Raw genomic sequence first — 18,264 nt, forward strand, 5'->3', positions numbered from 1 at the left:
TACGCAAGGCAGTGGTCCCTGCATTTTTCACTAATGTGTGGGCCTTCACAGAATGCAAGACTGATTTGCGGTCAAGGGTCCGGTATAATCAAATGGCCCAAAAAGCTGTTTGTGTAGCAAATTTTAAAAGGATGTATTTTTATTCCAAATAGCTGCTGTATTATACAAGGTTGCAAAAATTGCCTGGCTCTTTGACGTTTTGGGCAAAAAATATTTTGTTTTATTAGCGATAAGCTGCAGGTTAGGATTTATCCAAATCCCTAAGGAGCCTTATTCTGCATGTGTCCTCAGTCTATCCAAATTAAACTACGAAAGCAACAATTCCTTTTCATTACTACTTTAGTAGCTAAATCTTTAGTCCGCAAAAGTGGAGATCATCTGAGGTACCTACCTTTAACCAGTAGTTGGGGGAATGCAGCGGGTGAAATGCCTTGATGAGCTCTAAGCACAAAGAGTAGGTGATTTCAAAACATTTGGGGAGATAGGATATGATTGGTTGGACTGTGTCATTTTATCATGCTTTTAAGGTTTGCTCGTCTTTTTAACTGTGTCTGTGTGTAATATCATGTTCTGGATTTAGTGGCGTTTGCACTTAATGGGATGCTATATCCTTATTTTTTAGTCTCTGAGACTCAGTTGTATTGGAGCAACTGGAAGATGGATTCAGCTCAGAAATTATGGGCCAGATGTAGCAAACCATTTGCGACTCGCAAACGGCGAAAATCGCCGTTTGCGAGTCGCAAACGTGGGTTTGCCATGCAGAAATGCATATTGCGAGTCGTTACCGACTCGCAATATGCATTTCCGACTCGCAAATAGGAAGGGGTGTTCCCTTCCTATTTGCGAGTCGCAGTGGGATGCAATACCATTTGCCACTTCAAGTGGATGGTAACCCACTCGCAAATTGGAAGGGGTCCCCATGGGACCCCTTCCAGTTTGTGACTGGACCCAAAAATATTTTTTCAGGGCAGGGAGTGGTCCAAGGGACCACTCCCTGCCCTGAAAAAATACCGAAACAAAAGGTTTCGTTTTTTTTTTAAGTGCAGCTCGTTTTCCTGTAAGGAAAACGGGCTACACTTAAAAAAAAAAAAAACGGCTTTATTTAAAAGCAGGTCACGAACATGGAGGTCTGCTGACGTCAGCAGGCCTCCATGTTAGCGAGTGCCTATACTCGCTATGGGGCCGCAATTTGCGACCCACCTCATGAATATTCATGAGGTGGGTCATTGCGACCCCATAGCGAGTCGCAGTCGGTGTCTGAGACACCGTACTGCATAGCAATTTGCGACTTGCAAATTGCCGATTTGCTACATCTGGCCCTATATCTTTTAAAGATGCTGTTTTCTGGGGACAAGCTTTTTGTTTTAGAATTGGAGACTATGATGTGTAAATCATCAACAACAACAGGAAGCATGTCCTGCAATTTAAATTCCAGTCAAAAAGGTTTCTGAGGAACCAGATAAAAAAATTAGCATCCTAGAAATTGAAGATGTGCGTTGTTTTCGATTAAGTCTAAGTTTCTGCCAAAACAAAGATGGAGTGGTTCCACGTTTAGTCAGTTGTTGAGAAATAATAGGTGCTCCTTACTATGCAGGTGCTCAGTCTGCTTAAATCGAAGTAGGTGGTCGATTAAAGCAGTTTTAGTGGTGGGTAAAGATTCAGAATATAGTGGAGGTTCGTTTCTAGTCTCTAAGCCCAGTGGCATGGACAGCAGATCGGAGTAAAGCAAGATGGGGCGGTTCTGGAGTCCAAAATGTTGCTGAACTATGCAGGAGGGTTCAAATTATTTGAACTGAAGACAGCTTATGGACGTGTGTGAAGGGCTCTTCAGTTCTTCTGGACAAATGTTCAAAGGAAGGATGTACTGATATGAATGGACAATGTTGTTTCAATGTCGTACCTCAACAGTTTGCATAGGTTTCAAGTTCCTCAGTGTATTAATAAACATGATTCTGAGATAGGCAGAAATAAATGTGTTGTCTCTCACAGCAATTCACATGTGGGGGAAGAACTACACAGTAGCATATGCTATAAGCAGAATCCTTCCTTCCTACCAGAATCTCAAATTAGCAGGTCTTGCTTCCAATAGATTTGAAAACAACAAAAAAACAATGTGCAGAACGGACAGTGGACTTACTTGCAGATCACCTAAATGGCAACTGAGAGATCTTTGTCAAAGTCATCTTGTAGAAAATGTCAAATATCCTGCGGCAGACACTGGAGATTAATCTTTATTTAAGCACCAATTTGAAAAGGATGACCCATGATGAGTAGGGTGCCATTCTACTAGAATCATTTTCAGATTGCAGTGGCCTGCTATTACATTTAGTTCCCCATGGGCTGCTTTGACAGACATAGAAAATGGACTCCTGGGTTCTTTAACGGTTTTGAGATATTAAGGCCAAAAATAAGGAATATGTTTCCTCTCTGGGATTTGTTGTTTGTTCTGGAAGCTTTACAGAATTCTCCAGAAATGTTTCTTTGAATCTTTGGAGGTAGTCTCTCTAAAATCCTTGACCTTGAAAGTGGCATTTGAGGTTGCCATTGTTACTACACGATATTTAGGGGAGTTGAATGTTTTGACAAATATTCCTCCTTATTTGAGAACATTAGAGAATCGATTTATGTTGAGGTTGGGTCGAAGGTTTCTTCCAAAGGTAAATTATGCCTTTCATAGGTGGCAAGAAATTATCCTACTAGTTTTTGGGTCAAGAAACGGTGGATTTAGTCACAATGGTCAAGGTTTGACAAGATCCTCATAGTATTGGAAATGTGATTCTTTGTTTATCAGTTTAGGCCAAGTCAACAGAGGAAGGAAATACTTGTTGCCTTCTTTGGCTCCACTGGTAAAGGATGTGATTTCAACAGCTTAATCTCATGGGGATTTGGCTATTGCATGTTCTCTTGAGGCACGCTACACTAGAGGTATGTGAGCATTATGGACAGATTGATTTGAGGTGTCAGTTATGAACATCTGTGCTGCAGCAACTTGGACCACTTATTTTACATTAACCACTACTGGTTCAATCTGGCTCAAGGGTCAGAATTAAATGTTGGGACAAGGGTTTTGGAATCAGCTGTAATGCCGTGAGCCTTTTTGTTGTCAGTGATACAGTTTCATGTTGTCTCTTCAGCAAATGTGTGTTTTTTGCTTCCTTGGTGATATTTTTTTGCTGCTCCTTGGCAACTACTGCATACGTTGGGACTGGTAGAAGGAGTAGGATGAGGGGATAATGCTTTGGTTACTGTGATCATTTTGATTATTCTAGTTGCTTATTCCTCATCCCAGTACGCACTTTATTACATTCTCACCTCCATTAAAAAGATTCATTTTGAAGGGTACTTTTTAAGTACAACAGGATGAATTAAAGGGGACTGTCATCTTAAATGCCTAAAAAACAAATGTGTGTGTTGTTATGGAGGGGTGTTTTAAAAGGTATGGCACAAGAAAGCCAGGCCTCCCTACTTTTGCGTACGTAAGTGCTGGGACAAGGACTAAGGAATCACAGTAATCAAAATTACCAGCAGTAATCAAAGCATTACTTTAGGAATAGAGATTGTCCATTTCACTTACCCACATTTAAATTACTTGTGAGTGTATTAAAATCACATTAAAATCAACGTAAACATTAAAAAATATTCCAACAAAATTATGTAAAAAATATCAGACCTTGGGTTGTGGCCCTGTTCTTCCTGGTTCTCAAGGTTCAGTTCAACATGAGGCCCCTTACTGGGATAGTAGCAGGTGTGGGATGAGGCAGGATGGCCAATACTAAATGTGAGACACAGAACACTTCCACATGACACTCACTTATCTGAAGTCATAACCCCAAGACACCGTCCACTCTTACTGCGCATAGTATAAACAATTTAAAGTGCTGGTGCAAACAGTTTCAAAGTGCAAAGGAACCTACTTGACGGCAGAGTTCACAGCTTGCAGTCATTCAGTAGCCAGAACAAGAATCAGATCGTCACTGAAATAGTGGGCGGTAGTAAAAGTTGTCATTAAGGCTGGTAACAATGGGGAGAAAGTGAACACTCCTAGAGGACAGATGTTGTTTTCACACAGCCCAAAAGTGTCATCCACTCTTACCATGCAAGCTCCTAACAACTTAAAGTACAAGTACAGTCTCATAGATGAATGGACAGTTTCAAAGTGTCAAGGAAACTTGAAGGTAGAATTCGCAACTTGCAGTCATTCCACAACAGTTTTGTTCTTGCCTTACTGCTAGAAAACAATGCTTCAAGATGGAATCCTTCCCCCTTAACACCTCATCTGTCGCAACCAAAATCTCAAAAGTTGCCTTTCTGTTCCGTTCTGTGATATTCTGTTTTTTTAATCATGGGACTCATTTAAATTACAGTAGGCAGTCACCAAGCTGCTGTAATGGCAAATGCCCTAATTGCACTAGTCCAACAGAGGTTGGCTCACCATATTTAGAGATTCCCAAAGGTCTGGCAGGGGATTTTCACCTAAAATGCTTCCATCAATATAGAGGGAGTACAAATGTTCTTTATATCTGTCTATCTCGTTGATTAATACAGAAGTTAAAATCTTGGCCATTATTTTTTCTATGAGATTGGTGATTGGGTACGATCCCTACTCAATCCTGATCAGGATGGTTTTATGTCAAATCAAAGAACCAGACATTGTATCTGTGGGCTAAAGGTGGTCATGACCAGACCAATGGAGCTGACTGATGCTGCGGCTCTAGCCTTGGTTGCCTTCAAAAAGGCCTTTGATTCAGTCCATCTTCCCTTTATGTTTCAGAATTTGAAATGTATGAATCTTAGCCCTCAATGTTTGCACTGTGACCAGGTCCTATGTCAGGAGCCCGGGGTGCAAATATGAATTAATGGGGAACGATGCACTCCATTTCAAATAGGGATCTGCATGAGGAAGGAATGCACCCTTTCCCTGCTCCTCTTTGTACTTGTCAGGTCAGTACAACTTCACAACTGTGCTGAATTCTCAATATTTCACCATTGTTGTCACGCACCAAAACAGACTTGATCACCTGGGGAAAATAGTCCATATATATAGTGGGCCAAGTGGCCCTCTTCAAAATGGTAACACTAGCCAGGTTTCTTTATGTGCTTTAGAAGTATCCTTTCACACTGCAGATATCCTGTTTAATGGTATTGACTCCATGCATAGTACATTCTTGTGGGCCAGTTGGCAGCCAAGGTTTTCACTGGCCAGATCTATACTGGCTTCATATAAGAGAGATCTGGGGGTGGCAGATCTCAATCTGTACTACTGGGCTTCACAGCTGGTGATGATGAACTGGGTATTTGGAGATAGCCACTATCTCACATGCCTGTATAACTCCAGGGTTCCCAGATGGATCTTGGAGACTACTAGGGCCCCCTTCCCGCTTTGCTGGCACAGATCCCTGAAACATATCCATTGGTTCAAGACAATTACAAAAGAAACTCACCTGTGGCGTGCTATGTGGTTTCCCTAGGTCCCAAACCTGGCTAGCTTTAGACCATGGGATCTGATTGTCATCTCTAAGATTGGTCACGTAGTAGAGGTGGAATATTAACTCCTTTGTGCAACAAACGGAGGAATATACTCTGCACCACACCCAATTCCTCCGCTATTGCAGCTTTGTCACAAAATCCATCTATATGGTCAACTGTTACTGGCCGTACCAGAATTTGGATTGGCGATGGAACCACTTGTTGAGAAGGGAATCTCTTGTATGTACACATCTCTGGTGGTGAGCTCCCCAGACTCCATTCAGCAGCTAAAAACCAAATGGCAGGCGGTTGTGGGTCCTCTGGAGGGTGATGAACGGTTTGAGGCCAACATGGTGGCCAGAAGCTTGGTTATTTTTCAAGGGGAGGAGGAGGGATTGTTCCTATCCATGGTGCCATGTGTCCCAGGCTGAATATTTCCCTATAGTATGGTACTGCCCCAGGATAGCACAGTATTGGTCCAGAATACATTACAAGCTGAGTGCTCTTACTGGCTACACAATACCCATGGACCCTAGGTAGGCTTTATTGGGCAGCTTTGGGCTTTCTTGCCTGGCTTGGATGTTCGCTGTTCCACTAGCATTCGATGAGTGGATCAGAGGTATGGACATCTCTGCTGCAGCAGAAAAAAATAACTATTTATGGGTCCTGTGGATGTCCAGGTAAATATCCTAAATCTTAGGACATTTTGTGGGGGTTGGGTGATGTGCATGGGTTCTGCAATAGTTGAGGTGTAAGAAATCATGAAAGGGATGTTTGTTTTCTTATGTAAGATAACTGAAGGGACTGGGAAAGTGCCGTTTTTGTGATGCATCAAAACAAATTAAAAATAGTTTAAAAAAAATAGAGAGGGAGCACAGTCTGCAAAAAGATGAATTCTGGCCAGGCTGCCATATTATGTTGGCCCGATCAGCATTTGTATTTTTTTTCTGAAACAATTGCCCATAGCAGAGTTTTCTTTTTGGAAATCAGAAAAATAAACGCACCTGTTGCACTGGGGTCGGTTTTATCCTGCCTACGACCACCAGGCCTTTTATGGAAAGACAGACAGGAAGCTGTTTCAGAAGCCCTTCCCTAAATATGGTGAGGCTTTTGACATACTTCAGCTGGTGGCCTTCTGGTGGACCGACTGCGGACAATGTGTTTCTTATAGAGGAGAAAAAAGAGGCTGACGGAATTCACAAGGTGGGATGATGGGGATCTTCTTATTTAGGGCAGATTCTCCACTTCCATCAACCTCGTAATAATCCTAAGGTCCTTCTCCACTTTTTAAGAAGCATCAAAAATGCTCAGCCTTCTGCAAGTATGTAAATTAGGATGAAACTCGATGGTCTGAAAATGTAAAACCAGGTCCTTCGTCTGAACATGACCGGACCATTAACTCAAAAGTCAATGCCACACCCAAAAGCACATTTGTCATCCTTTGCCAGCACAAAAGACTTTCCTGGTTGTTGTCTGTTGCCTACATTTCTTTGCACCATCATCCTGAATATAAACTTAATTTCTTTCACAAAGTGCACTATTCACTGTGTATCTTAAAAAACAAGAATCCCAATTACTACCTTCCTTCACACCCTCTATTTTCTATTTATCCGTTAGACAATCAAATTCAAAATACTCCTCCTAGCATTTGTGCGCCTCTCTCGTAATGCTAACTTGTTCATGTATCCCCATCAATTTCTTGATACTGAGGATTTACACTTCTGGGATTTGTGTCTGTGGTTTCCATAGATTTCGTTATTAATGAGATTCACAAAACATCCCGAGAGAATGTTAATAAATCTGCGATAACTATAATTTACAGGCACAGCCTTAGCACCACTTATCCTCTTGTGACAGAGTGTCTGCAAAACAAGGTACAATTTAGGGTTAGGGAAATATGCATTTACACACCCTTTGCCTGATTTGTTTCTCCAATGGAAAATATGTCTTGAATTGCGGGTATGGAGACATTTCTTATCGTAAACCCTTTGCGGGAGAACATTTCCCATCTAAAATGCCCACGGAGGTGTTAACTTTTACAATGGTCATGGTAGAGATTGCTGCTTCACATACTCAACAAGTAATTTGCAATTATAAAAAATACATTAATCTTAAAGACAAGAGGGAGCTCTGAGCAAACACGTCTTGCTACTAGGTCGTAATCGAAAAAACTGTAAGTTATGTACTGATGATGGGAATGAGCAGGCTACCTGCCATTCTCACTGATCCTGTCATGGCCTGAGATAACACATCCTTCAGATAATATCTTAGGTACAGCATTAAACATATACCATAAACTGAGGCCACTGCTATGTGGTGGCGCAGACCTTAGGTTTCACTTAACATACCCTAATTTAAAGTTCAAGACCAGCCCTCTAACAGGCTTTTAACCTACATGTTATGTTATGTTATGTTATGTTATGTTATAAAGGTTTATATAGCGCCCAACTGCCAACGGCCTCGTAGCGCTTATACAGCCATAGTGATGACATACTGCTTAAAAAATTATTCAAGGGATTTAAGTTTTAAATAACCAGGTCTTCAATTCTTTTCTGAACAACATCTCTTGAGAGTTAGCTCTCAACTTGAGAGGAAGGTTATTCCAAAGTAGAGCACCTTGGTAAGCTACCGATCTTCCTCCCCATCTGGCTTTCCTCATGATTGGGACTTTAGCCAGATTAGCTGAGGAGGATCTAAGAGGTCTGGCTGGAATATAAACCTGAGCAAGAGTTTTCAGCATTTCAGGTCCCTTATCAAATATAGATCTGTGGACGTGGCACAGGGTCTTGAACTGAATCCTTTCTGCTACCGGGAGCCAGTGTAGAGAAACAATTCCTGGCCGTATTGAGTGATGTTTAGGGATATTTAGTAGCAGACGAGCCGCTGCATTTTGTACTCTTTGCAATCTCTGAATTACATATTTCGGGGAGCCAATGAACAACGCATTTCCCTAGTCGATTCGGGCACCAATCAGTGCCTGGACAACCATTCTCCTCGCTGTGAAAGGTAGAATAGTTGAAACCTTCCTCAAGGTCCTTAGCAGAGCAAATATCGCAGTATATACCATATCACAGTGAGTTATCTAGATAATGCCCCTCTTCAAATGTACAACACTGCTCAATTGGTATTAAAAAAGTCCCATGAAGGGACAAAACCTGTTAGCTATTATGCAATAATACAAATATGATTTGGTTATATTGAAAATATAACACCCGATAATAAGTATTAATGCAAATGTGTGTTCAAAATAATTGTTCAACTTCTGATAAGATAACGAGTTGACACTACTATAACAAAACACTGAGCTATGCTTCCATCAACATGTAAAATGTATACTGCTTATGAGCTGTTTTACAAACGACTAGAGAAGAAAAATCCATTTGGAAAGTTAACATCCATAATGATGCGCTGTAATGAGTAAAGTCTACATCCATGTGTGCAGCTTTACCATCATTTCCATGTTCGCCTTTTTTTTCTCTAAAGGTACCCTCCATTTTTTTTAAAGCAACAGTTTGTGGGCCATGCACAAACCTTACCATGTGGTCGCTCCTGCTAGCAGGTGAAGCCCAGCTCCTTGAAAGGCTGGTGAACTGTTCCTCCTCTTTCCATGTCACAACTGTAAGGTGACTCTGTCGCGTTTCCCAAATTTAGGCCTAGTCTGGAAGGAGGGGAGTAATCTGGGAGAGATTCTATCCCTGATCTTTTAGCTCAGCTTTCTGCCCTGCACTAGTGTTCATACCTCCTCAATGGGGAGTTGATAATGGTTAACCAAGGACTGTTTGGTGTGTTCAGCATTTAAACACTTCAGATTGGTAAGGTGAACTATCAGAACCAACAAAAGTGTGTGGGCTTCTCCAATCCTGGAGGAACTTCATGGAATTCTGAATAAACAGATTTTGTAGACAACTAGTCTAGTATCTGCACTTATACTCGCATGTGTTTTGTAAGGTATTTAAGGTTTGTAGCAGATAAGCCAGTGGGGTGTGAATTTGCTAAACCAGTCAATCAATCAATCAATCAACCAAAATCTGAGAAGAACATAAACAGCCCAGCATAAACAATAAAAACATTGCATGTAGCACATAAAAATTAGGTCCAATGGATCCCACTCTTACCATTTAAATCACACTCTTCACATTATCAAACACAAAATGGTCATACTTTACGTGTGTCCCTGACGTGTTAAAAGCAAAGGTACCCCGGTTACGGAGACAGGTAGTAATAGTCAATGTTATCAGTGGATAATTGTAAAGTCTGTGCAACTGACTAGAATAATGCTGACACCACCATCAGTTAACCACTTATTGAGATGGTGGTGGCCTCTGTGACTCAGAATGGGTGTACACTTTCCACGTCCCCAATGCCAAAACATAAAACACAAGGGGCACCGCCAATGGGTTTGCACGATTGTCAGGTTTATAAGGGATAAAACAAAGAGCTATCAAGAAAGTATATCAGGGCAGGGTGGCACAGCTTCACAAAGCCATGTAGATGGTTTCCAATCTAACAATGTGTACTAGGTGTCAGAACAAAATACTCTGTTTTTAGAAACTACAGAAAGAAAAACTATTAAATTAATTCATAAATGTACATTCAACTTCGTTGTATACTCAGAAACGCACTGAAAGTCATCTTTGCCAATGGTAACCAGTAAGGGGCATGTCTTCATCATACATATTGTACCCAGCTAATTAACCTGCAAAAGAAAAGGACGATTAGCCAAAAGGTGATTCATAAGCATAGTTCCTTCAGGTACACTTGTAGGTGGGGAGGGTTCAACAGTCAGTAGCTCTGCTTAAATCAATTTATGTATTTGCAAAAGATTTTTAGTTTTTAAGTATAGATCATGAAGTATTTGTCAGTGACAGATTAATTGTATTTTATGTTTTATACATTTTTCAGGCTTGCTAACTGAAGTCCAGTGCAAATCCAAGCGGCTTAGAAAAAACACAAAACATAGAAATGGATTATTTTATAACATCAAAATGGAGGATGAAGGCAGCGACAGCAAGCATGTCTCATCTACAACAAAGTCTGGAAAGGTGAGGCTTATTCATGTGAAGTGTCAGCTTTTCTATTAAAAATCCTTTTTGAGTTTAATGAGTAATTGCCTTCCTTACGTCTTTAGGCTGTGCAACGAGTGGAGCTCACCAAAGAGGAGCATGAACTCATCGAACACATTGTAGCGGCACATCAAAAATACGCCATTCCTGTTGATGAAGCAAAATCTTTTGTATGTATGAGAAGTAGCAAAAACCTGTGAAACTGTCAATTTATTTATAGGTAGATTTGCCTAAGAACTATAAATCACATACCCTGGCTAATCATGTACTTTTTTACTTCATGTAGCTGGAGGAAACAGCTAACCCTGAAGAGAGCTTCTTCCAAATATCAGAGACAGCAGTGCTACATGTCCATTTTCTTGTGGATTTTACAAAACGGCTTCCAGGTATTTAAAATATCTTAAGTTTCAATTGTTTTATAGGCATAAGCATAGGCACTGTTTTTGTAGGCATTAATATTTTACAGATTGATAACTGACAAGTATTGGATGAGTCAATAAAGATTCTCGGCATCTCGTTAACCTTCGGGTTGTCTATGTGTCAACTCACTGCCAGCTGCTTTGGCACTTTACAAATGTTACGGAAAATTCTCCATCTCCTTTTCATCACAGCCAGTAGAATTGTTGTCCAGGCCTTGGTGTTAGCCGGTTGGACTATGGAAATGCCTTGTTCCTTGGCTCTCCCTCTTATGTCACTAAAAGATTACAGACTATACACGCTGCTTGCGTGTTGCTGAATATCCCTAGACACATGCCTGATGCCAAGGCCTTAAGTAATTTATTCTGGCTTTCAGTGGCACGTCGTGTTCAGTTCAAAACTTTCTGCCTGCTTCATAGGTCTGTCAATAACAAGGGCCCCACCCATCTTCGTTCTCTGGCCATCCCCTATCTTCCAGAGAGATTGCTCTGTTCTTTCCCCGCTCATCTTTAGAAGGTGCCCAGGATCTGGAGGGCCCGGTGGCGGAGACCGGTCCATTGGTTACATGGCCCCCAACTCTGGAACTTAATGCCTCTTGACTGCGCCACGCAGAACCTGAACTCCCTTTTCAGAAAGCCTAGAAGACCTGGCTTTTTCACACAGTCTATGCCCCTGCTGATTTGGGTAGCATTGGGAGGCCTTTGGGTAGCCATGCACTCTACAAGAATTCGTGAATAGAATAGAATAGAATAAGTGTCAATAACCTCTCCTCCTCCACTGTGGTCCTGATACAATAGATCAGTGGTTCCCAACCTTTTGAGCTCTGTGGACCCCCACTTTATCATTACTGGAACCCGGGGATCCCCACTGACTCCTTATTGGAATCCAGGGACCCCCCCCCAATGAGTCATTATTGAAAGCTGGGGACCTAATCCTTTGATATTATATAATTTTCTAAGTAGTCGCGGACCGCCTGAGGATGCTTCACGGACCCACAGGGGTCCCCGGACCACAGGTTGGGAACCACTGCAATAGATTATTCACTGGATTCACTACAGTTGGGACTCCCAGGTTCTCAGGGGTCATTCTCTTCAGCAGTGATTCTGTGTTTACAGTGTCCTTCAGCCTGAAGACTCTCAGAAGTTTATGCTGAGACAGTCCAGAGATAAAAACTGAAGCACTGAACCACATAATTTTGGAAGTTGCTCATGTTATGATAGGTTGTGTTACGTGTATTTGTAAAAGTCATTCACCCGCAAAGACATCCTGGCAATGAGCAGGTGTGTGCACCTAGCCCTGCCTGTGGTAGGTTGGTTATTTGAAATGCCAGGTCTTCAGCTTCTTGCAGAATTCAAGAAGAGAGTAGAAGGCTCTGATGTGGAGTGGGAGGTCGTTACATGCTTTAGGAGCAATGTTAGAGAATGTTTGCTCTCCTTCCTGTGTCGTCTATTCCATAAGCTAGTTTTTCCACCATATCAGATGCCACAGTTTGTGTATCCACATGTTGAAGCCTGGGGACCCTGCCTTCCACCATAGAGTGAGAATCGCCTGCTTTGCAGCCTGGAGTAAGAAAGAAATAGTTTTCTCTATTAATTTACATGACAACTAGATCTCCTCTGAGGGCATGCTTAGTAGGATTACTAATCAGCATCTTGGTTTTTTAAAGTATGATCTTGTGGATACTTTTGAGACATGAATCCAAGTAAATATGTAGGCGTAGACAGCTGCAAAAGACGTGAATCAATGTGCCTTGCTCTCAACATAGGTTATCCAACATCCAAATCGACACCCAGTGTCTATCTGATATGATCAGTATGGGGTGAGGTGCCATCTACATAAAATTTCATAGAAAGGTGGTTTACCGTGCATTCCTCAAAAAACTTTTATGTCTTCTCTGGAATTGTTCCTGTTGATCTATACCTAAAGTAATCTGCACTTCTTTCTCCCATTTCGTCTGGAAGGGAAACCTTCATTCCTACTTTATATCTAGAAAGATACCATGTATCATGAAAGTGTGTCTTGATCACTTTCTCGAAAGGTTTGAGAATCTTGGTATGCCTGCTCTAACTTGCAGTCGTATCACCCAATGTCTTACTCCTCCTGCGGCCTGAATGTTTCTATAAGCTACTGGAAAGTGTCAATGTAGCCCATACTAAATGAATCTTTAAGTATATCACAAACTATGTTTATCCAGCTTTTGAATGCCATAGTTTCCGTCACTGGATCAAAGTCTACATTGTTTAACAAGGATGGAGAGATATGGAGTTTGAGTTCCCTCTGCATTTTAGATCCCTATGCAGCCTCCCTAAGAGATCTACATGCCTACATAGCACCATTCCTTTTGTGTCTCAATATAAGACCATTACAACAGAACCCGCAGGTGAGAGGCTTTGTAATATTACAGTAGATGTTGCTTTCCAAGGTCCCTCCTTTCTAGGTGCCAAAGTTCCTGTTGCCAACCATTTCTTGCCATTTTGCTTTTCCAGGTGTTGTTTGTGTACAGTGTTTGTAAGATGTGTATATCTTTCTTTGGGAGTGACAGTGGGAGTGTGCAGAAGTATTTCCTGAACAATTATCGTATACACCACTGCTATTCAGACTAACCATGATATCTGAAGCAATCCCTACTTCATCAGCTCTGTTTTCACCATCCTGGTGAGTTACAATACATTTCTAGTCTGAGTTTCAGAAAGGGTTTTACTTAGTGATAAATCCTCTCCTAGAACACTGGAATTGGGTCTCATTGTGGATCATGTGTATAATACCTGTCAGGATGTCAATGTTCAATCCCTCTATTTCTGTCAGATAAATCTTCAATCCAGATACCCTTTTGTATTGCCTTTATCCCAACAATAGGAATGCGATATATATTTCTAGTTGTTTGAGCATTAAGTCATTGCCACAGAAAGTTGCTTTAAAGTTATCTTGACCCAATTTCACATCTCGTATATCAGGGTTACCCTGAATCCTCTGTAAAAATGGCTCAAGGGTAAGAACAAATAATTTAAAAGGTCCTGAGGCAAGCCTGTATAGTCTGCCTTTTTGTAATAATTCCAGTTTTGGTATTGTGTCCTAATGTTCTCTAAGAATTTAAGGAGCGCTCCCAATTTCTTCGGTACACTCATAAGGAATGCTCAGTCCACACAGTCAAATGCCTTCTAGGCATCTACGGATAAAAAGACAATTGCTCTACCCCTTGCCCTTAAGCACCACCACATCAAGTATGTGTAGGATTTTCTTTGTGTTGTCTGGTGGTTCACTCCCCAGTGTAAAACCTGTTTGGTTGGGGTGAATTAAGAGTCGCATTAACCTGCCAAGTCTGGTTCTCCATATCTGTACATACTGTCTCAAGTTCAGGTTGAGCAATGAGATAGGCCAGTAGGACTGACAAAGAGTTGGATCATTACTTGCTTGTGAATTAAAGTGATAGGAGCTTCCATTAAGGTCAAGGTAAAAGTTGCTCTCAAAGTAATATCAATCATTAGGCGTATCAGAGGCTCAAGAGGCAGCTGTCCATATGTTTTGTAGAAAATGAATGAGAAGCCATCTGGACCTGTTGATATTGATAATTTGAGGCCTTTGGAAGAAGTGCTTAACACTTCTTCCATTATTGGCTATGGTAGCTCCTCCCTGTCTTCAGCTGTTAAAATTGGCAATGGACTATCTTTTAGGTAGTATTCGCTAGTGCTATCCTTACTGGGATTTGTGGTGTAGAGTTCAGTGTAGAATGTATGCAGGAATTCCAGGTTATCCTCTTCAGAGGTCGCTGTTTTGTTTGACAATGTGGATCGCAATCTGGGTTATCCCTTTGCAGCAAGTGGCATATATCTGTATTATCTCTTTCCAGTTCTTGTGAGATCACTTTTTTTGCTATGTTTTAAGGTGTCCTAATTTGTATGTTGTCAGGCCATGGGCAGCGGTGGTTTGGCATTCACAGGGTGTTAGCCAGCTGCAAATGCGCAGGGTCTGGTCTATGGCAAGTAGCAGATCTGAAATTGATCTAAGAACTGCAAGAATCGACAAATTAAATGTTAGGGCTATAGGATAAATGTAGTGAGGACGCTCCAACTGACAATATGAGTCTAGATGTGTATAGAGAAGAACGGTGGCTATTTAAACCTAAGTCGAAGTTCCTAACAACAATGCAAAGAGACATCATTCATATGTACTCTGAGCTGGTAGGTCAATATGTGAAAAATGCGTCTGTACAGTCATTCAAAGGCAAATATAGATGGACGAATCAACACAAGGAATATGTTGAAGCAATGACAAAACGTAAGCAGAGAGCAGATTGCATAGTCAGAAACTCTGACAAAGAGGGAATATTTCCCTTTGGGCCCACAGGTAAGTATAAAAAGAGGCTTACATACAGCTTAGTGATATCAAGTGCTATGAGAGGACTTCCATTCAAAAACTGACTAAAGTGAAACAGAAATACAAAAAGGAGCACACAGGGCGGAGGAATGAAGGTTTGTTGAGTCAAGAAGAATATATTTTTGAGGAAGGAGAATTCGAAAACACCACTGTTGTACTTGAGTCCTATAATTCATAAGAAGACTATAACTTCATTTTGGTATCCCTTTATAACAGCCACTCGAAATATATCTGAAAATACCTCAAAATATGTGGACTCATTTTTGAGAAACTAAGTAAAACACTTCATTGAAATGTAAAAAATACAGGTGACTTTTTGCAAGGAAGATTTGACATCCATTAGGAAAGTGAGTATGTGCAGATGACTTTGGATGTAACTGCATTATATACTAACAATTCAACACTCAGATACGTTAAAAGTGGTGAAACATTTTTTAAGCACCAGACCACTGAAATTATGGAAATATACCCAGATGTTGCTGTCTCTAATACATTTTCGTTTGCATAATAACTATTACACAGCTGATAAATAATATTTCAAACAAATCCAAGTACAGGAATAGCACCTACTTCGCAATCAGATATGCAAATTTGCATATGCGCTGGCGGAGGAGCAGGTGTTCCAGGAGAAGTTCATGGACACCAGGGAAAATCATATTGTACTGTAGTCTAGGCACATAGACAATCTGTTTGTGATCTGAAGCGTCTCGTTAAAATGCGTGCAGTCCAGCAGTAATAACTCTATGAATTTATATTTTACCAGCAAAATCGGTGTAAGAGAGGTTACATTTTTTGACCTCAGAGTGTATGTCAAGAACATCAAATTGGAAACAAAGATTTATAGGAAACCAACAGCAGGGAACAGTCTTGCATTCAAGTAGTTTCCATCCACTGAAACAGAAGAATAGCATACCCATCGAAAACTTAAGACAAGTGAAGGGCAGAGTAAGACTAATTAGTACAGAGACTGGTAGAAAGAGGACACTTCCCGAGAGTAACTGAAGAAGCTAGGAGTAAGGCCAACAATAGGAAATATGAGGATCTACTTTTTTAGATAAAAAAACAAGAATATATCGTAATGTGGGTTGATAACACTTTCCAAAGAGATAAGTGCCATTAGGAAAATACTACAGAAATATTAGTACTTATTTCGGAATGCTCCAGTAATAGGCCAGACTGCCATGAGAAAACCATCAATCATCTTCAATAGATGTTAGTCAAAGTAGTCCTGAGATGGTAACTATATGGCATCAACAAGAGTTACCTTCCACATTTGACAGGATATGTAGAAAAATCAAAGGAGTGCTTCACTGAAGGACAGAGTATGTGATGTATGTCTAAACGTGCCCCTGTATCTTGTCCTATGTGGGAAGTCCTATTTTGCAGGTCCTCAATAGAATTCTGCAGCACATGAGAACAGTTAAGAACATGGTAAAAGTTTTATAGTAGTCCTGCATTTTGAGCAGATGCATCACAGTGATGATAAGGATAATACTATGTGACTGATTCAGTCCCAAGAAATATAAGAGGTCATGGACGGATGGTGTTAACAGGCGTTATGGGCGCCGACCTACCACCCTGAAGCGAGAGCAAATAATAGTAAAAGAAATACTTGGCACACAAAAGAAATGTCTCAATGACTTCTTGCTGCTCAGTGATAAAGTGGGTTGAATCAGTGTTTTTCCTGGTGGGGGAAGAGGGTGGTACTGGAAGCGACCTGCTATACATGCGCCAGCAAGGCTAGGTTTTCCTCGACCTGAAGGCATAAACCTCATCACTAACCTTATATTGGAGGGCGTGTGTGAATTATAAAATCACACATAGGGCTGCTTTTCAGAAGCTTATTTAATGACTCTTGGAGAAGTTTACTAAATTAATTCATTTAAATAGCCAGGGATGGGGTGGGCCAATAGAAATTCGATTCCTTTCTATTCTCCAGGATTTGTGAAGCACCTGGCTACCAAGAAGGCTACCCTGAACGGCCTCCCAGGGCTAAGATAGCAATCAGGTCCCCTGTCCTAGCTGAACATTTAGTCGAAAAGAATATTTTTAAAATAATTTTCTGAATTTTGGTTCTGACTTGATTTTCCTTCATTGCAATGGAGAGCATTCTAGACATTGGGAACGATGAAAGCAAAGGACCGACCAACTGATCACCTCCTCTTGCTTTCTCTATTCTAGGGACTTTTAGCAGTTGCTGGTTTGCAGAGCGCAGCAATCTTGTAGGGTTCAAATGAGTTTTTTTTCTATACACTGCACTATGAGCAAGACAACGTGCATTGAAGTGGATTCTTTCAACTACTGGGAGCCGGTTTCAAGTTACCAGAGCTGAAGTTGCCGACTTGGTTTAGGAATTTTCAGCAGGATACGTGCTGTGGCATCTTGTATAACCTGCAGTCTAATAATGACTGACAGACTCCAAAGGCATAGGGAATTCCCATATTCGAGTCAAAAGAGTATCAGGCCTTGCACTGCTACTCTGAGTGCAGATCCTGGCAGCCATCTCAATAGTCTTCTCAAACTCTGGAGAAGGCCAAAGCAGGTGGTTGCCAATTTCTTAACTTGAATTTCCATTGTGTGCTTCTTGTCAAGCCAGACTCCTAGACTCTTCACTTCTATTTTAGGGATGAGTTGACTGGCCATACAATTTGGCCAGTTCGTCTTCAGCCACTTAGTGGGGCTGTTTCCCACTACCATCACCTCCATTTTATCTCCATTTAATGTGAAACTGCTTGCAGCTATCCAGTAGTGGGTGGCAGGTCTTTACCGGTGATTAGGAGAGGGGTCGGGCTGTAGGAGGAGTCAAACTGCACTTTGAGTAAGCCCCAGGGCCAGCACTTATGTTTTCACTTCTGTTAACATTTTTTTTTAAATGAAAGAATTACAGAGCTGCTTTATAATGCCCCTGCCTCTCTCCTCATTTTTTGCAGCACTTGGTTAATGG

General features: G+C 41.1%; 1 protein-coding gene across 1 annotated transcript in view; it reads left to right on the forward strand.

Moving 5' to 3' along the window:
• The window catches only part of LOC138299981 (bile acid receptor-like), a 579,850-nt gene that overhangs the window by 428,761 nt on the left and 132,825 nt on the right, over positions 1-18,264 (forward strand). Inside the window, exons 6-8 of the mRNA XM_069238746.1 lie at positions 10,369-10,508; positions 10,595-10,699; positions 10,816-10,915. Of these exons, the coding sequence (XP_069094847.1) occupies positions 10,369-10,508; positions 10,595-10,699; positions 10,816-10,915 (345 nt within the window). The remainder of the gene's footprint in view (positions 1-10,368; positions 10,509-10,594; positions 10,700-10,815; positions 10,916-18,264) is intronic.

This window comes from Pleurodeles waltl, chromosome 6, assembly GCF_031143425.1.
Source record: "Pleurodeles waltl isolate 20211129_DDA chromosome 6, aPleWal1.hap1.20221129, whole genome shotgun sequence".
In the NCBI taxonomy this organism is placed as follows: domain Eukaryota; kingdom Metazoa; phylum Chordata; class Amphibia; order Caudata; family Salamandridae; genus Pleurodeles; species Pleurodeles waltl.